The sequence below is a fragment of the Scyliorhinus torazame genome, chromosome 1 (assembly GCF_047496885.1).
Source record: "Scyliorhinus torazame isolate Kashiwa2021f chromosome 1, sScyTor2.1, whole genome shotgun sequence".
Classification (NCBI taxonomy): domain Eukaryota; kingdom Metazoa; phylum Chordata; class Chondrichthyes; order Carcharhiniformes; family Scyliorhinidae; genus Scyliorhinus; species Scyliorhinus torazame.
Window position 1 is genome coordinate 208,693,506 of NC_092707.1, and position 19,380 is coordinate 208,712,885.

Consider the following 19,380-nt stretch of genomic DNA (forward strand, 5'->3'; position numbering starts at 1 on the left):
CTAGTAACAGGATGGCGAAATTGTACGGCTACGAACAGGGCCCAAGACTATAGAAGGAGATCGAAAGAAGGAAATTATAAAGACAGAAACCCAGTTAGAACTTACAGTAGGAAGATGAACCCCAGAAATGCACGGGGCATGATAAATCGATGTTTTTGATGTGACTCAATACCATTATGTCTTCAACTGTCCAAAACGTTATGATAGTGTTTGAAGCGACACATGACACAAAAGAGTCAGAAGAGGAAAATGATAGTGTTCAGAGAGAAGACATTGTCCTATTAACAAGCAGTTTTACGTCGGTAATGAGGGTGTTGGTTGCAGAATCCTTCAATTGTGCTGTATTGGACAGTGGCTGCACATCTACTGTGTGTGGAATTGACTGGTTAAAATGTTACCTGGACTCCTTGAATGCTGAAAGTCGTACCAAGGTTAAGGAATTTGAAAGTTCCACAAGTTTCAGGTTTGGAGATGATAATACTCTGAAGTCGCTGAAAAGAGTGGTGATCCCTTGCAATATTACCGGAGTGAATCATTTCATTAGCACGGATGTTGTATCAAGTGAGATACCTTTCCTTCTGAGCAGACCGTCGATGAAGAAAGCACACATGAAACTGGATATGGAACAGGATAAGGCAACAGTTTTTGGAAAGACGGTGGACTTACAATTTACACAGTCGGGACACTATTGTATTCCATTACTGATAAATAATATTTCAAGTAGAGTGGTTAAGGATGTGTTAATGGCAGTTGAAAATGGGACTTTCGCTGATAAAAAGCTTGCTGTATTAAAACTGCATAGGCAATTTGCACATCCGTCTCCTCGGAGGCTGAAAAACTTATTAAAAGATGCAGGGGTAAGGAGTGAAGACTATACTAAACTGATAAAACAGGTTAGTGATTGCTGTGAAGTTTGTAGGAAGTACAGAAGGACACCAGCACGACCGATAGTAACCCTACCTTTGGCCAGGGATTTTAATGACATTGTGGCTGTGGACCTTAAGATCTGGGATAAGGCCATTTTTCCGAAAGGACAACTACCAAAAGTTGGGACAAAGGTGACATACTTGCCTGAAGGGTTTAGTCAATGGAAGGATGCAACTGTTATTAGAGCAGGGAAGGCCACTGGAAAGTATAAACATTGGTTGAATGTACAGCATTCAGGGGAGGGAGTTAAGACAATGGATTGGGAACACGAAGTACAAAAATGGAGGTCACAGAAACGCAGTGCCAGTTCAGATAGTACATCGGTTAGTGAACAGGTCCGCAGGAAAAGGTCAAGAATTTTGAAAGGACATCCAGCAGCTGATAGGAAAGATCAAGCAGTAGCAGTATAGAACAAGTTACCAGGCGGGAGAGGGGATGTAGTTTATCAACGTCTTGGAACATGAGTAAGACTACAAATACTAATAGGAGTAGAAGCCCACATGCACGTGAGATTTTGGTGGCTTCCAATAAATTATATGAAAAGTTATCAAAGATGCTAAACAGCAAGAACTGCATAGTTGGAGTGAATTTGGTGTATATACGGAAGTACCGGATAGGGGACAAAGTGCTCTGTTCCACAGATGGATTTGCACGGAAAAGGTTCTTCCGGATGGAACTTATAAGGCAAAGGCCAGGCTTGTGGCAAGGGGATTTGAAGAAAGCTTAGAAGAGCAGGATTTAAGGGTAGATTCACCTACCGCAGGAAAGGTTAATGTTAAAGATCTTCTTTTAGCCACAAAGGCATGGGAATGCAAATCTATAGATATGAAAGCTGCCTTCTTGCAGGGGCATCAGCTCCAGAGAGACATTTTTCTCCGTCCTCCTAAAGAAACAGCTAACACAGAAGGGGTATTCTGGAAGTTGAAGAAATGTGTATGTGGTTTAAATGTTGCATCTCGAGTCTGGTATTTTTCGGTAATGTCAGTTTTGTTAAAGTTAGGCTGCTACCAGTTGAAAGTAGATCCGATAATGTTTTACTGGCACTATAAAGGGAACCTTTCTGGCATCTTTATGATGCATGTCAAATAATTTTTGTGGGATGGGACTAGTGATTCTGAAGCTTTTATAATCTCTGGTTTGAGGAAAGAATTCAGGGTCGGAAGTCAGGCTTCTGGTGCATTTAAATATATTGGACTCGAAATCGGACAGATAGATGCAAGGTTTCAAAGATGGAAAAAGGGCAACTGCAAAGTTTAATTGGGCAACTGAATTGGTTAGGTAGACACTAGACCGGACATGAGGTTTGATGTCTTAGAGTTGAGTGCAAAAAAAAATGAATGATCCCAAAGTGGAAGACATAATAAGAGCAAATAAAGCGTTTGGCCAAACTAAAAATGCAGGAGTGTGTTTTGAGGTTCCCGGTTTTAGGTGACCTTAGGCACTTGAAATTCATAGTTTATAGTGATGCGTCCTATGCAAATCAAGCTCAGGAGGTTTTATAATTTTCCTCTTGGGGAACAATGGTAAATGTTGTCCTCTTGTGTGGGAAACATAGAAAATAAAGAAAGTGGTCGAAAGCACTTTGGCTGCTGAGACGTTAAGCTTTGTAGAGGTGGTGGATATGGCCTTTCATATATCTCAGATATTGATAGAGATTTAACTTTGGGATATTGTTCATGAAGGGCGCCTGCTTCTGTGATTTTTTTTCTTCCCAAAAACAAATTGAAAAAAAGGGGGACAGATTGGTGTGTGTGTTTTTTGAGTTTCTTTAAATTTTGTTTTTCAGCTAATTATTTTTTTCTCCAAGGAAGGGGAGACTGTTAAGTAATGGGTTAAGAGTTAAGTAATGCATTTAGAGACATTGCAATTAGTTGTCTCATTTATGTTAAGTATCCAATGATTGACACTGATATGTAAAGGGTCTTCAGGTGGCCCTTGTGTCAGGTGGTCTGTTGTTAGAGTTTTGTGCAGAGGCTGTGGAAGTGAAATAAATGGTGTTTGGTGAAAAGGAACAGGACTTTTGACTCTTCATACAACGGTAACTAAAACGTAAAACAGTGAACCTCCTCCTCCTTTCCAAGGCCAGCATATCCTTAGATACGGGGCCCAAAACTGCTCACAATACTCCAAATGGGATCTGACCAGAGCCTTATATGGCCTCAGAAGTACATCCCTGGTCTTGTATTCTAGCCCTTTCGACGTTCATGCTAACATTACATTTGCCTTCCTAACTGCCGACTGAACCTGCACATTAACCTTAAGAGAATCATGAACAATGACTCCCAAGTCCCTTTGTGCTTCTGATTTCCTAAGCATCTCCCCATTTAGAAAATAGTCTATGCCTCCATTCTTCCTTCCAACGTGCATAACTTCACACATTTCCACATTGTATTCCATCTGCCACTTCTTTGCCCACTCTCCTAGGCTGTCCAAAAGTCCTTCTGCAGCCCGCCTGCTTCCTCAATACTACATGTCCCTCTACAGATCTTTGTATCATCTGCAAACTTAGCAGCATTGCCTTTGGTTCCTTCTTTTGATCATTAATGTATATTGTGAAAAGGTAAGAGAGTTCAATGAAACGGTTTATTGCCAAAGTAAACTGTGTAAAGCACAATTCAGGTCCCAGCCAGGACTGCACTCAACAGCAAGGCTCCTACCTGGGCTGGCTTTTCTGTCCCTGGTCCAATATCCCGCTGATGGGTCTCGCCACTCAGCAGGGGAATTCGTACTTCATAAGGCTCATGGGGAGACTTCCTGTGGTGTGAGTGATCACGCACAGGGCAGCTCCTGCTTGAAGACACAAGAAAGAGCTCTTTTTACCTGATATTGGGTGGAATTTTGATAAAAGATTAAAAGGTGTAGGTGAAGGTTGGAGGAGTAGTTTCCCCCAGGAGTGGTATGTCCATTGGCTATCAAACTCGGCAGAAGATGGTGAGAGACCTGGCCAAAGAGCTGGAGGAAACCTGTGCCACAGCAGCCATTGTAAGGATGGCTGTGGGGGGAAGTGCAGGTGCAAGGTATAAAGTCCCAGACGGAGCAGTTGATGGCCTTAATTAAGAAGCAATTGAACCAACAGAGGAAGGAAATGCAGGAGGATAGCTCGAAGGCCATCGAAGGAGCTGTGGCACCCCTGAAGTGTTCAATGGAACGGGTAGAGAAATATTTGGAGGTGCAGGGGTCGCAAATTCGGGAGATCGAAGGAGTGATCTCGGACCATATCGATTGTGTGGTGGCTCTGGAGGTGGAGGTGGGGCTCCTAAGAAAGCTTTGTAAAATGTCGAGGGCAAAGGTTGAGGAGCAGGAGAATACCTGGAGAAGGCAGAAATTGTGAATAGTGAGCCTGCCTGAAGGAGTGGAAGGTGTGAGTGCCACCAGGTACGTCTCAAAGATGCTGGTGGGGCTTGTGGCAGAAGGGGTGCTGGATAAGGCCCCTGAAGTGGATCGAATTGCACAGGTCCGGAGGCAGAAGCCTAGAGCTGGGAAACCACAGTGGGTGGTGATCGTGAGACTCCACAAATTTGTGGAGAAAGAGAAGATTTTGCGTTGGGTCAGGGAGAAGCGTACCTGTGCATGAGAGGGGAACAAGGTCTGAATTTATTAGGACATCGGAGCTGAGTTGACGAAGTGGCGGGCAGGATTCAACAAGGTCAAGGCGGTGCTGTACCGGCGGCAAATCAGGTTCAGGCTGCTTTAGCCGACGAAATTATGGGTGACGTTCGAAGGCCGAGAGTACTATTTTGACACACCAGAAATGGCCGAAGACTTCATTGAGGAGCATAAACTGGGGGAGAACTGAGTGGACAATGATTGGGAACCAGGGTGCTGGCACTTCGTAATAGTTGGGAACATGTTTGAAGTGGAGGTAGGGATTGGGGGATTTGGAGGGGGTCCTTTTTTGGATTTGCTGTTTAGTGTTCGGATTGTAAGGGGTGGTACGGGTGAAGAGTTTATGTGGGGATGGATGTTCCCAACCCTCCTCCTGTTTTATGGGACTGTTTGTGTTTAACATTTGTTTGTTTGCTTTTGGGGGAGGCAGGCTGGAATTCAGGAGGAGTGTTTGTTTGGGTGAGAGAGGGTAAGGTCAGCTGGGAGTCTTCCTCCTTGAGCTGAGAAGTGGGGGGAGGTGGAGGGGAGGTGCCTTAGGGCAGGGGCTGCTAAGCTAGCAAGTAATGCTGGTGAACGGAAGTGAGGTGGTGGGGGAAAAGGCCGAGGGGGGTGGCGGGGGGGGTGGGGGGGGGAGGGGCGGGGGAGGTTTGGCGGGGAAGAGGAGGTTGTTGCGATGTGGCAGGGGGTGAGAGTTGACATGTTCAGGGGTGGAGAAGGGGGCCATCTAGGATGGGCTAGGTGTAGGGTGGAAGGGCGGATGGAAGTTTTTGTGATAAGGTGCGGGCGGATTAAGGAGTGCGTGGAGTTGAATCAGAATGAGGAGGTGTCGGTAGCTATTTTTTGGGAAGCACTGAAGGGAGTGGACCGAGGGGAATTATTTTGTTTAAGGCTCGTGCGAATATGGAAAGGAGGGAGGAACATGACCGCCTAGTGAGTGAGATAGTGGGGGTGGACAGAAAGTATTCGAGGGTGCCCACCGCGGAGGGATTGGTGAGGAGGACAAAGTTCCAGGGGCACTTTGACAGGTTGACAATGGGGAGGGCAGTAGGACAACTGTATAGGGCAAGAGGAGTGCAATATGAGTATGGGGAGAAGGCGAGCCGCATGCTAGCGCAACAGCTGCGGAGGCAGGCCGCGTCCTGGGAAATATTGAAGAATCGACTCGGGCTGGGGATGTGGTGTCGGAGCCGGGGAAGATAAACGAGGCGTTTAGGGAGTACGACCAGGTTCTGTACGAGGTGGACCCAGGGGAAGAGGAGGGGACATGTGGCAGTTTCTGAACGAGCTGGAATTTCCCCAGGTGGAGAAAGCAAAGAGGCAGGCGTTGGAGGAGCCCCTGGAGCTGAGGGAGGTGCTGGATAGTATCAGGGGTATGAAGTCAGGGAAGGCCCCAGGGTACCCGATGGAATTTTACAAGGAATTTGCGACGGACCTGGCACCACATCTGTTGGGGGCATTTAATGAAGTGTTGGAGAAGTGGGGGGAGGTGGCGGCACGTGGCGTAGTGGTTAGCACCTGGACTACGGCACTGAGGACCCGGGTTCGAATCTTGGCCCTGGGTCACTGTCCGGGTGGAATTTGCACATTCTCCTCTGTCTGTGTGGGTTTTACCCCCACAACCCAAAGATGTGTAGGTTACGTGGATTGGCCACGCTAAATTACCCCTCAATTGGAAAAAAAAATAATTGGGTACTCTAAATTTTTTTTTAAGTTATTGGCGGTGCGGATGGAGGATTGTGTCCCGGGGGTGGTTGTAGAAGATGGATAGTGTATAAAGGAGGTGGAGGAAAATGGGGCTGGTCTAGGTGAGGGATCTGTATTTGGAGGAAGGGTTCGACAGTCTGGAGGAGCTAAGCGAGGGGGTAGAGCTGCCGAAGGGGAGTGAGTTCAGGTATCTGCAGGTTAGTGACTTTGCGTGAAAGGTCTGGAGGGTGTTCCCTAGGTTGCTGGGATATACCCTGCTGGAGCAACTGCTGCTTCTTGCCGTGGAAGGGAAGGGACGAATGGGGATATATACAAGTGGCTGGGGGAGCAGAGAGGCGAGCAGGTGGTGAAGATCAAGGAGAAATGGGAAGGGGAGTTGGGAGGAGAAATAATTTGAGGAGTATGGAGTGAGGCACTGCGTCGGGTAAACGGGACCTCCTCCTGTTCAAGGATGAGTCCGATACAGTTTAATTTGGTGCACAGGGTGCATATGACTCGGGCGAGAATGAGTGGGTTCTTCCAGGGGATAGCAGATGAGTGTGAGAAGTGAGGGCGGGGGCCAGTGAATCACGCACACATGGCTGTGAACAATTGGGAAGATTCTGGGCGGGAGTGTTTGCGGTCCTAGCCAGGATAGTGGGGGAGGAGGTGGACCCTAACCCTGTGGTGGCAATATTTGGGGTTTCAGAGAAAAGCCTCCACATCTTTCTGATAGTGTGGCGACCGGAATTGTGCGCAATTCCAAGTGCGGCCTTACCAAGGTTCTATACAACTGTAGCATCACTTGCCAGTTTTTATACTCTATGCCCTGCCCAAGAATTCCTTATGCTTTCTTGACTACCTTGTCCAATTGTGTTGCCACTTTCAAAGATCTGTGGACGTGTACGCCCAGATCTCACTGACTTTCTATATTCCTAAGAATTTTGCCAATTTACTATATATTTCCCCTCCATGTTAGACCTACCAAAACACATTACCTCACGTTTGTCCAGATTAAACTCCATTTGCCATTTCTCTGCCCAAGTCCCCAACCAGCTATGCCCTGCCGTTTCCTCTGACAATCCTCAACACGATCTGCCACTCCACCAACCTTGGTGTCATCTGTGAACTTATTAAACAGTCCGGCTACATTTTCCTCCAGATTGTTTATGTATATTACAAACAACAAAGGCCCCATCACCAATCCCTGTGCAACACCATGGGCGGGATTCTCCGTGAATCGGCGCGATGGCCCGAACCCGGCGCCAGAAATGGCGCGAATCACTCCGGCTTCGGGGCCCCCTGAAACATCGCGAATTCTCCAGCCGGGAATGGGCTAGTAGCGGAGTGACGCCATTTGCGATGCCGTCACCTATCACGGACGCGCGCGGCGTCACTGCACAAAAGATGTCTCCCCCCCGCGGAGACCCGGCAAAATGGCCGCCTGCCGCTCAGCACCAAGTGAGACCCCCCCACTGCCTGTCCCCCTCCCCATTCCCCCATCCCCCTTCCACCATATCCCCTTCCCCCCTTCCCCCATGTCCCCTTCCCCATATCCCCCTTTCCCATACCCCCTTCCTCCATATCCCCCTTCCCCATATCCCCCCTTCCCCCATATCCCCACTTCCCCCATATCCCCCTTCTCCCCATATCCCCCTTCCCTCATAACCCCCCTTCCTCCGTATCCCCCCTTCACCCATATCCCCCTTCCCCCATTTCCAGCCGCCTCTTGAATATATTCAAAGTTTTAGCATCAACTACTTCCTGTGGTAATGAATTCCACAGGCTCACTCACCACTCTTTGTGTGAAGAAGTGTCTCCTTATCTCTGTCCGAAATGGTTTACCCTGGATCCTCTGGCTGTGACCCCTGGTTCTGGACACACCTATCATTGGTAACATCTTCCCTGCATCTACCTTGTCTAGTCTTGTTAGAATTTTATAAGCCTCTATGAGATCCCCCTCATTCTTCTGAACTCCAGCGACAACAATCCCAACCTAGTCAATCTCTCCTCATTTGACAGTCCCGCCATCCCTGGAATCAGTCTGGTAAACCTTCGCTGCATTCCCTTGAGAGCAATATCATCCTTCCTCAGAGAAGGAGACCAAAACTGCACACAATACTCCAAGTGTGGCCTCACCAAGGCACTGAACAATTGCAGCAACACATCCCCGCTTCCATACTCATCTTCCACAAAGTCCTTTCCTTTGGTGAGCATTGATGCAAAGTACTCATTTAGTACCTCGCCCATTTCCTCCGGCTCAACACACAGAATCCCCCCACTGTCCTTAAGTGGTCCAATCCTTTCCCTCGCCATCCTCTTGCTTTTTTAAATATGAATAAAAGGTTTTAGGATGCACCTTAATCCTACTTGCCAAGGATTTTTCATGACCCCTCCTATTCCTCCTAATTTCACCCTTAAGTACCTTCCTACTTTCTTTATACTCCTTGAGGGTTTCAACTGTCCCTACCCTTCTAGACCGTACAAAATCCTCCTTTTTCTTTTTGATGAGATTCACAATATCCCTTGTTATCCAAGGCTCCCTAAACTTCCCATACTTATCCTTTGTTCTCTCAGGAACATGACTTTCCTGAATCCTAATCAACTGTCACTTGAAAGACTCCCACATATAGAACCATAGAATCTACAGTACAGAAGGAGGCCATTCGGCCCATCGAGTCTGCACCGGTCCTTGGAAAGAGCACCCTACTCAAGCCCACGCCTCCACCCTATCCCCGTAACCCCACTTAACCTTTTTGGACACTAAGAGCAATTTAGCATGGCCAATCCACCTAGCCCGCCCACCTTTGGACTGTGGGAGGAAACCGGAGTACCCAGAGGAAACCCACGCACACACGGGGAGAACGTGCAGACTCCGCACAGACAGTGACCCAAGCCTGGAATTGAACCTGGGACCCTGGAGCTGTGAAGCAACTGTGCTAACCACTGTGCTACCGTGCTGCCCAAGTATTCCTAACCATAGCCCTAATATCCGATGTTTTTTTAAAATAATTTTTTTAAATTTAAAACAGATTTGTAACATTTGCAGAGAAAAAAGAAGGCCATATACAAAAGCCTTAACATATTGAAAACAAACAGTGGGAAAGAATAAACATATTAATAAGGCACTTCCTCAATCAGCTCTGTTTGCCCATGCCCCACGTGTTCAACTAAACTAATGCGGCTCTAACCCTCTCTCTCTTCCCCCCCCCCCCCCCCCCCCCCACCCCGGGTGCTGCTGCTGTCGGTTTCCTACGCTGTTCCCTGCAAGCGACTTTCTCCCCCAGGGGATCCCTGATCACCGCCCCCCCCCGCCCACTTAAGTCTTCTCTGCTCTCCTTCCCGGCTGCCCCCCGAGGCTTGACCTGCCAGGTCCGCCCTGCGCTTGGCCCTAGCCCGCCCCTTCTCCTACTCTCCCTGGTGCCCCCTGATCTACGTTAGCTACGCTGACCCCTGCCCTTGGCGCCTGACTGTCTCCCGCCCGAGCCCCCCCCCCCCCCGCTGTTGCAATCTCCCCAAATCACCCTAAGCAGTGCGCCCTCCAGCCCCCGCTCTCTGTCCAGGCTGAAAACAATCTTAGATAAAACATTACAGTACAGGATAATTTAACAGACCGCCACCACACAAAAGCTCTGTGAGCCCAGAGTCCTTTAGTCCAGCTTCTTCTTTTAATAAAAGTCCATTCCTAGTCAAAGCAAGTTAGGTTAACAAACCGCCGCCACTGTAGAGCACTGAAAAAACGAAGTGCCCGTTAGTTCAAGTCCAGCTTCTTCTCTTTAATGAAGGCCCAAACCTGTTCTGGTGTCTCGAAGTCGTGATGGAGTTCCTCAAACGTAACCCAAAGCTTTGCAGGATACAGCATTCCAAACCTCACCTGCTTTTTGTAGAGGGCTGCCTTTACCTTGATGAATCCTGCACGCCTCTTGGCCAGCCGCGTTCCCAAGTCCTGGTAGATGCGCACCTCGCAGTTCTCCCATCTGCTGCTCCTCTCCACCTTGGCCCATCGCAGCACACGATCCCTGTCAGCAAGCTGGTGAAAGCGAACCACCAAGGCCCTCAGTCGGCCGCCCGTCCTGGGCTTCCTTGCGGGGGCTCTATGCGCCCTTTCCAACTCCAGGGGTCGAGGGAAGGCCTCCGGTCCCATCAGCGCCCCGAGCCTACCCATCACGTATGCACCCGCATCCGATTCCTCACAGCCCTCGGGGAGGCCAACGATCCTCAGGTTCTGCCTCCTGGCTCTATTCCCCAGCTCTTCATGCTCTTCCTGCATCCTCCTCTGGCCGGAGTTCAGCTCCTCCACCTCGTGCTCCAGCTCCGTTACCGTGTCCGCCTGGCTGGAGAGCTTCACCTCGACCTCCCTTAGCGTCTTCTCTTGGACCGCCTGCTCCTCGACCATTCGGTCCATCACCGCCCTCTTCGGGTCCAACGTGTCCCTCTTCAGTTCGGTGAAGCAGTTCCTAAAAAACTCCATCTGTTGCTCCCTTGGCTAGTGAGCCTCCGCTCCCTGGTCCCTGCCATCTGCCATGCTTCGCCGCCCGGTCTGGGGTCCCCGCTGCTCCTGCTTCGATCTTTGCCGCTCCACTCGACCACTTCTGGTCCAACTGTTCATACCCCGGGGGGGGGGAAACCTCTTCCTTTCGTCTCCTCCTCCGATTCAGATCGTGGTCCCGAAAAAATCCTGTGAAACAGGTCCGTTTGCCCATCGCGGGCGGGAGCGATCCGACCTGCGACCTGCTTCCTCGAGGGCGCCACCGGAAGTCCCCCTAATATCCGATGTTGATTTACTATCCAACAGCCGCACCCTATCCAAATTCTTCAATTCCTGTCTAATGGCATCGTAATTTGCCTTTCCCCAGTTTAGCACCTTAAATGGAGGGTTGCCCTCATCCCGATCCAAAAGTACCTTTAGACCTACGGAATTGTGGTCACTACTCCCAAAATGTTCCCCTGCTGAAACCTCAACCATCTGACCAGGCTCACTCCCCCACACCAGATCCAGTACTGCACCTTCCCTAGTTGGACTATCTACATATTGCATAAAGAAGCCTTTCTGGATACACCTTACAAACTCTGCCCCATCCAAACCCTGTTACTTTTGCACCTGTCCAAAATCTCTCTACCTATCTGCTCTATCTCTCGCTGGCAGTTGGGGAGCCTGTAATAAACCCCCAACATTGTGATTGCCCCCTTCCTGTTCCAGAACTGTACCCAGATTGCCTCATTATATGAGCCCACCGAGGTGTCCTCCCGCAGTATGGCTGTAGTATTTCCCTTAACCAGTAATGTTACTCCCCCACCTCTTTTACATCCCCTTCTATCTCTCCTGAAGTATCTATATCCTCCAAAGTTCAGCTGCGAAGCTTGCCCTTCCTTTAACCACATTTCTGTGATAGCCACAATATCATAGTTCCAAGTGCTCTTAAATTCATCTGCCTTACCTGCTATACTTCTGGCATAGAAACAAATACACTCCAGATCACTGGGTTTGAGCAGACAGGGTGATTTTGTTGTTTTCTCATTTTTGTTCTCTTTTTTCCCTTCAGTTATCGCACCTTCTAAGATAATGCGCTGGTGTCCACCTCCCTGCCATACTAGTTTAAATCCTGCCGAGTGACTCCATCAAACCTTCCAGCCAGGATATTGATGCCCCTCCACTTTAAATGCAACCTGTACTTCTTTTACAGGTCCCACCTGTCCCCTAAGAGATCCCAATGGTCGAGAAATCTGAAACCCTTCCTCCTACACTACCAGTATAGCCACGTATTTAGCTGCACTATTCGCCTATTTCTAGCCTCACTGGCACATGGCACAAGGAGTAAACCCTGAGATTACTGATGTGTTGGGTGCTCTGGATCCGTGGAACACATACAGACCACCAACACTTAAAATAGTGCAACACTATTTTATTAAGCTAGAAACTGTTGAACATACTTTCACTGTGGGTTAACACGATGTTAGATTAAACTAAAGACCTATGCCTATCCTAACCAGTCTATGCACTCAGCACATGGTGAAGATCTGTGCTGTAAGATGTAAGCTCTGTCCTTCTGAGAGGCTGCATCCCGAATGAGTGGGAAAACTGATGCCCTCTGCCTTTATAGTGAGTGTGCTCTAACTGGTGATTGGCTGCGGTGTTTGTGTGTTGATTGGTCTTGCTGTGTGTCCATCAGTGTATGTGTCTGCACCATGATATACTGGTGTATATTATGACAATTACAACCCTAGAGGTCCTGCTTTTTAGCTTACTGCCTAACTCCCTGAACTCCTTCTGCAGGACCTCATCGCTCTTCCTGCCTATGTCGTGGGTATCTATGTGTACTACGACCTCTTGCTGTTCACCCTCCCCCTTCAGGATGTCCTGTGTTCGTTCAGAGACCCACCCACCTGTTCCCTGACCCTCCCACCCCAACTACCCTGTTCCACTTTCCAAAGGTCTGTGTAACATCACCCCAGTGTGATGGACCTGTGTCGGCACTGCCAGCAGGTCAATACACAAAGAAGGATAGTGATGATCACTCACTGTGAAGTAAGCTCTGATGCTCCTTGATTATACCCTCTGAGCTAACGTTCTGCTTCCCAACCCCTGTCCCCTGGGGCTGCCTCTGCTATTCCTGGCTCCGTTTTACTTTCCCCCCGTTATTGGGGAACACGAGGCTGAGGCGGGTCCTGAGTCATTGGCCCATTAACATTTCCGCCGGTGCTACGATGGTCGCGGCATGTGGTGTGGTGCAGTAACAAAATAAAAACCGAGCCAGTCGAGTTGCCATGTATCCCGTAATCTGCTTCATCAGACCACTCTTAAAGGTTTGCATCGCCCGCTCAGCCAGCCCAGTTAATGAAGGGTGGTGCGGGACTATGCAGATATGTAGCGCCCCATTGGCCTTCATGAACTGTCCAGACATTTAGCTGGCGAAGGGTGTGCAATTATCCATGATAAGCATCTCCGGAATGTCATGAATACTAAAGGAGAGCCGGAGCTTCTTGTCTGTCACCCTCCGTGTGGTGGATGACATTCGGTGGACTTCCAGTCATTTTGAGTGGACATCCGCTATGAGCAGAAACATGGACCCATGGAGATCCAGACCTGGAGAAATCAGTGTGTAAACACAGCCATGGCTGACCTGGCTATTCTCACGGATTTAGCACCGCTGCAGGCAGGAATTTTAGCTGCTCTTGGCAGGTGGCGCACTGTTTGGCCAGTCTTTCCCTTTTGCGATACATGCCTGGCCGACACACATAGCTACGGCTAGCATCTTCATCTTTGATACCCCCGGGTGACCTTTGTGCAGGTCCCGTAGTATTGGGTCTCTTTCCTGGTGTGGAACCACGACGCAGCCCCCCTCTATGTTGAGCTCCAACAGCTTGGTCGCAAAAGTCTGCAGTTCACCTGGCAACCTCCATACAAGACAATGTGGCTGCCTTTCGGCAATATTGGGGTCTTTCAGCGTCCATTCACGTATCTGTACAGTAGTGACCAGCAAGGTATCCTTAAAATTCGGCATGAAGATGACTTCATTGGCTGTAGGTGGGGACGGGAGCCGCGTCAGCATCAGGAGTCTGCTCAACGCATGCCTGTGTGAAGTTCGAAAGCGTATTTGCACGCTGCTATAATACACCCCATCTCTGAATCCTGGCAGATGCTATCGGTGGGATTGCTTTATCCTCTTTGGACACTCCCAGCAATGGCTTGTGGCCCCTCACAATAGTGAACCAACGCCCGTATACATACTGGTGAAACTTTTCCACCATGAATACGATGGCCAAACCCTCTTTTCCGATCTGAATATAATTCCGCTCCACTGTGACCAATATCCTGGACACAAAGTGCTGAAACATCTCAATTCTGTGGGGAACTGTCCCGCCCGGCCATCACGGCCCCTGACCAATGGACCTGGTCTCGGTGGTGCTTGGGCCAGGGGCCCGAGGGCCCCAGATCTAGTAGGTGCTGAAAATCAGAATGGAGGACATCCCACACTAATCATCTCCATTCCAGTCTGGCCATTGGATCGCACCCTATGTTTAATTCTAAAGAAATAATCTAAGGCTGGTAGAGTTCTAATAGTTTATGGATGTTGCCTGTCATTAATTTTTTTTAAAAAAAGCATTACCTTTAAATGCACTCTGGTTGCAGCTTAAAAGAGCTTAGTATGCCGAAACCAAAAGGAAATTGCAAGACCAAACACCTGGGTGCAGTGTGCAGTAGTCCCCAGTAATTGTTGTGCACAGCATGGTTTCAGGCTGTTCCTGAATAAGGATGAGGTATTTGTTTTTTCGTTCAGATGTTTCAATATTTTTCTGTCAGATAAGCTGGTCCCTTCCTATTGTGCCCATTCAAGATAGTGTAAAGCTCAAATTCAGTCTGAAATTTGAGTCTCGTGATCCTGTAGTTTTGAAATAAGTCTCTCTTTTCCTCTTATTTTGCTCATGTGTCTCCACTGTCTGCTCTTCTAAAATTTTCAAGCTCTTTTGCATTTTCACATCCAGTTTGGCAGTGATTCTACTTGCTTATCTTTCTAAAATGTTTATCTTGCACTCATACATCTTTGAATCTGTAACCTGTAAACCGACGTGTTACCACCTTACTATCATGCAACCTTGCAAAGCTGGTAACATCCTGTTTTTTGTAATACATCATTTCCAATATCTAAAAGCAGTGCAGATGCCAAAGCCTAAACTTGAGCATGTGCACACATACTTTTTATGATCTTTAGAAATGCTTGTGCTGTTATGTTTAAAAAAATATTCCATTCATTCTTCCTGACCTTTTGCCATTCAAGATTTTGAACAAAGTAAACACTCCTGTATTATTCACCAGTCTTCCCTCCCCATATTACACTAAGCACAAACTACTCACTCAAGAATGCAAAAGGGTGTCCAATGATTTGGTTTATGGAACAGAAGTTGAAATCTATTTGAAACCAATCATCCAGCATAAATATAAGTTAATGCAGTGAAAAGAGCAATCAAATTAGGCCTAAGGTCCTTGTAATATATTGTCTCAAGATAGATTTCCAAATAAATTTCAGGAAGGAGGAAGTTGTTAGAATTTTTCCAAAATGTCACTTGAATCAGTACAGAAGCAGAGCCTGTCTTTTTACATCTTTTAGCTGATTATTTCTATCCTTCCCTTTCCTCACATATTCCCAATGCACCACTGATAGAAGAAATCAATATTTGAAATCCTTTGTTCCTCTCTAATGGAATGTGCCACAAAGCCTTGGGAAGGACAATGATTCAGGCATTATTGTCTGCTTGATCTCTCCCTGAGAGGAAACACACGGTCTCCCCTTGTTGCCTCCAATTATTGGCACAACAAAGACCTTGGGTATTTGGTATTGGAAACTCTGTGCAAACATGGTATGGTTCAGTAATAGCAGCAGTGTCTATTTCACTCCAATATTTTATGTTGATGATTACAGGCTTGCTTAAACCGTCACTGCAACTTTAAAATCATGTAATCATTTTTAATGTTGTTTCAGAGGTGTTGAATTGCACTGGGAACTTATTTTGAATGCAATTATAGTTTCAAGATTTTTTTTTTTCATAAGATTTGCAGGTTGGTTCTGGTATTCTTTCAATAAGAAATTGGTAGCGTAAATTCAGTTCTCCTGGATTTGAGAACTGTGCTTGAAAGGAATGCAGGCTGGAGCATTAGTGCTCTGAGCATTACTCTCCACTGCAAGCACTGAAAATACACCTGAATTGAAATTTTAGGTGAGATAATTCCAGTCAAATTATCAATAAGATGTTTTGAAATTTATTTTGTTAATATTAAGAGAGCAACAATGTCCAACAGTTATCTATCTCAGTAAAAAAACATCACATTTTCGTATTTTATACTGCAGTAAATCTTCAGGACGAAAGAGTTGTATTTATTATTTTAGCGCTCTGTGGTGACAGATCCCTCATGTGATTTACACTGTGTTGTAGTACATGGTCTTTGGGAGGAATGGTCGCCATGGAGTTTATGCTCAGTTACCTGTGGGAGAGGATCGAGAACCAGATCTCGGATGTGCGTTGCTCCACAACACGGAGGGAAAACGTGTCAGGGCCCAGAGCTCCAAACCAAACTCTGCAACATTGCACTCTGCCCTGGTTGGTATAAAAATTTATTTTAATTGTATATATATTCAGAATGTGTATTTGAGGACAGAAACATTGCTTCCTTTGCTTCGAGGGATGGGAGTGAGTGCATTGAGATATGAAAATCAGGCTTATTGTCTGCTGAATTATTGCTACAAGTCATTTCACTTAATAGGAAGCCTTTACCTGGGACAATTTAGATTTTATTTATAATTGGGCATATTCAGATTCAGACATGTTTGATGAACCTTACTCTTCCTTTTAAAATTGAGATAGAATTGAAAGCCCTTTTCTGTTGTCTGTACGAACCTGACACTTGAACCCATTTGACAACCTACAGAGATACCTATACTTGCTTTCTGGGAGGGACATGAACCCAGGTCTGCAAAGTGTTTGACAATTCTATTCTCACTGTCTTACAATGTTTTCTCAATACATTTTTAGATGTGAAATTGCCTTGCCGTTGATGTACTTTAAAATAGTTTTGTAGTTTTTCATATTTCTTATTTCCTTGAAAGGGACCAAATGGTATTAGGACTTCCACATAGGTCATTGAACCTTGTTTGTATTTAAAGGAAAATGCAGGAAATACTAAGTGGACTTTGCACATCTCTGGAGACAAAAAAAAGTTTACGTTTCAAGTCGATGATCTTTCATCAGAAACAAAAGAAGTTAGAGATGCAACAAGTTTTAAGCAAATGAAGAGGAAGTGATTGAAAGGAGGATGGAGGACGCTGGTTATGGTTCTGCTGGTGCCACTCTCAGCTCCTCGAGAATAGATCCATCTTTTGCTTCTGTGCTTGTCTCATTGACACTCCTATTTGTCTTGCACCAACATCTCTTTTATTATTTAATCATTCCTGCCTTCTTCCTTGTCACAAACCTTCCCTTTTGTCTTTTCTCCTCATCATTCCCTTCTTTCCATGCCTCTGTACTTAAAACTGTTGCATCTTTAAATTCTTCCCCTTTCATGTCAAATCTCGCTACAGATTTTGCCTGTTCTGCTGCACATTTCCAGCATTCACTATTCTAATTTCTGATTAACAGCATCAGAAATATTTTGTTCTTGTTTTATTTGAAGGATATGTTTTATCTGAGAGCTAGTTCAGTCTGTTCCACCACTCCTAACAGCAAACTCAATGCTATTTGTTGAGTCTGTAATTGAGATGATGCTTTGCTTCAGTAACATGTTTCGAGTATTTCAGTGCTTTTTGATTGACTCCAGTGATTTCCTCCTTTAGGAATTATGCATCCTTATACCATCCATTTCCTTTTTGTTTTTCTTGAAAAAAACACGTAACATTGAACAAAAGTATTTAACTGCTTATAACAACAAAAAACATTTTAAAAATCTATAATTTGCAAATTAAACCAAAAGATGAACCAGAAGATGCTTTAAGCATGTTCACAGAATTTGGTATCTGATTTGGTATCTATAGGTCAGAACAGAGCTATGGGGTGCGATTCTCCGGCCTCATTACGCTCTCATTCAAGTGAAACGGGCCGGTGAATAGCGGAGAGACCAAAAACGAGAACGGTACCAGGTGCTATTTTGCGATGCAACCAGCCGTAGCGTGGTGAGAAACCAATTACCACCACTTAAGCCCTATTTCCATGCAATTAACGGGAGCCACCCATATCCAATGGCCTCCTATCATTCAGAGGCCTCCCTGGCAAGTGGTCACGCTGGCGCCGATTAGTACTCCTTTTGAAAAACGTGAACCTGGCGGAGGACTTCTGTGGGGAGCTGAGGAGGTGAGTAGCCATCTTTGCTCACAGGAAAAGAGCCCAGGGTGCTGGGCTTGCCACCCCAGTGCTCGGTGGGGGTGGGGCACCCTTGGTTGGGGATGGGGGACCCTCTGCAGGGGTGGGCCATCATAGGAGGGTGGGGGGTAGGCGCTGGGGGACAACCAGGGGCAACCACTCGCGGCATCACCATGTTTACCCGTTCCGGGGGCAACCCTTGCCCCTGCCCGTCTTCTCAATGACCACCCAAAGCCCCCATTGACTGCCAAGGCCTCTGGCTGTGCGGCTGAAGGCTATTGGTAATAGGGAATTGGCAATCGTGTTTAAATAGCACAACACACATCCCAAATGGATTCCCGTGGGTGGGCGGGCCATGTAGCATGTGGGAGTCATTGCCCAGCATCCCAATCACACCTTGATGGCTGGACACTGTGCTTGAAAACTGTGGGAGGCAACATCACACATGCAGCAGCCAACATACGAATACCTAGGGAACATATCCACGGCTGGAGGGTGGGTGGGTGCCAAGGGGAGGGGGAGATGCCTGGCGAGATGGGCCAAGGGTTCGGACGTCAGCCCGTACTGTGGATGAAAGTGACAGGCATCATAATGGTTGTGCACAAGGGTGTTTAATATGTAATACAATTCCCTACTCTCCCGATGGTCCTTCCTCCCCAAACCCCGCCCCTCTCCTCCCCGGTACTCTCTGTGATCCTCAACATGCTTGACCCTCGTAGCTCTGCCGCTATGCCTACATGTCTCCTCAGGGTGCACAGCTGAGGTGGAGGCAGCCAGCTGCTTACCACGTGCTGTGGCCTTCGACGCCCCGCTGGGTGCCCTCGAGGGGCTCTGGGGCTGGAGGGCCCCGGCTCACTTGTTGGCGGCGCATGCTCAGCCGTGTCACCCTGTCCCATGTGCTGACTTTGAGACGCAGCCTCATCAGCAGGGTGGAACTCGTGGGGAGCTTGTGGCCACTGTCATCATTCCATGGGATGGGTCCAGATGGCACCCAGCGCCCCCTCCTCCCGGTTGGTGCTCATGGGGCCATGAGGTTCAACTTCGGACGGAGTGGCGGCTGGTTCGAGCCCCGGCTGCCGCTGCATCATCTTGCTCTGCCAGCCCTGACAGTTCCCCATGGTCTGCACCATCGTGTCGACACCCTTGGAGATGCTCCTCAGTGACTGGCCATGCTCTGCAGTGCCACGCCAATGCCCATCAGCGACTGGGACAAGCTCCTCAATGCCTCGGCCATTCCCATCTGAGAGCGGGACATGTCCCGCAGAACGTCATAAAGGAAACCCATTTGTCAGGGGGGTGGGAAAACGAGCTGTAGTC

General features: G+C 47.6%; 1 protein-coding gene across 8 annotated transcripts in view; it reads left to right on the plus strand.

Annotated features, from left to right (window-relative positions):
* Nucleotides 1–19,380, plus strand: part of LOC140418616 (adhesion G protein-coupled receptor B2-like) — a 1,340,408-nt gene that overhangs the window by 327,484 nt on the left and 993,544 nt on the right. For 6 of the 8 annotated variants that reach the window (XM_072502156.1, XM_072502149.1, XM_072502159.1 and 3 more), the window contains one exon: nt 16,147–16,311. The exons of the other annotated variants lie outside the window; for them this stretch is intronic. In XM_072502156.1, coding sequence (XP_072358257.1) covers nt 16,147–16,311 — 165 coding nt within the window. The remainder of the gene's footprint in view (nt 1–16,146; nt 16,312–19,380) is intronic. 8 annotated transcript variants of the gene reach the window in all.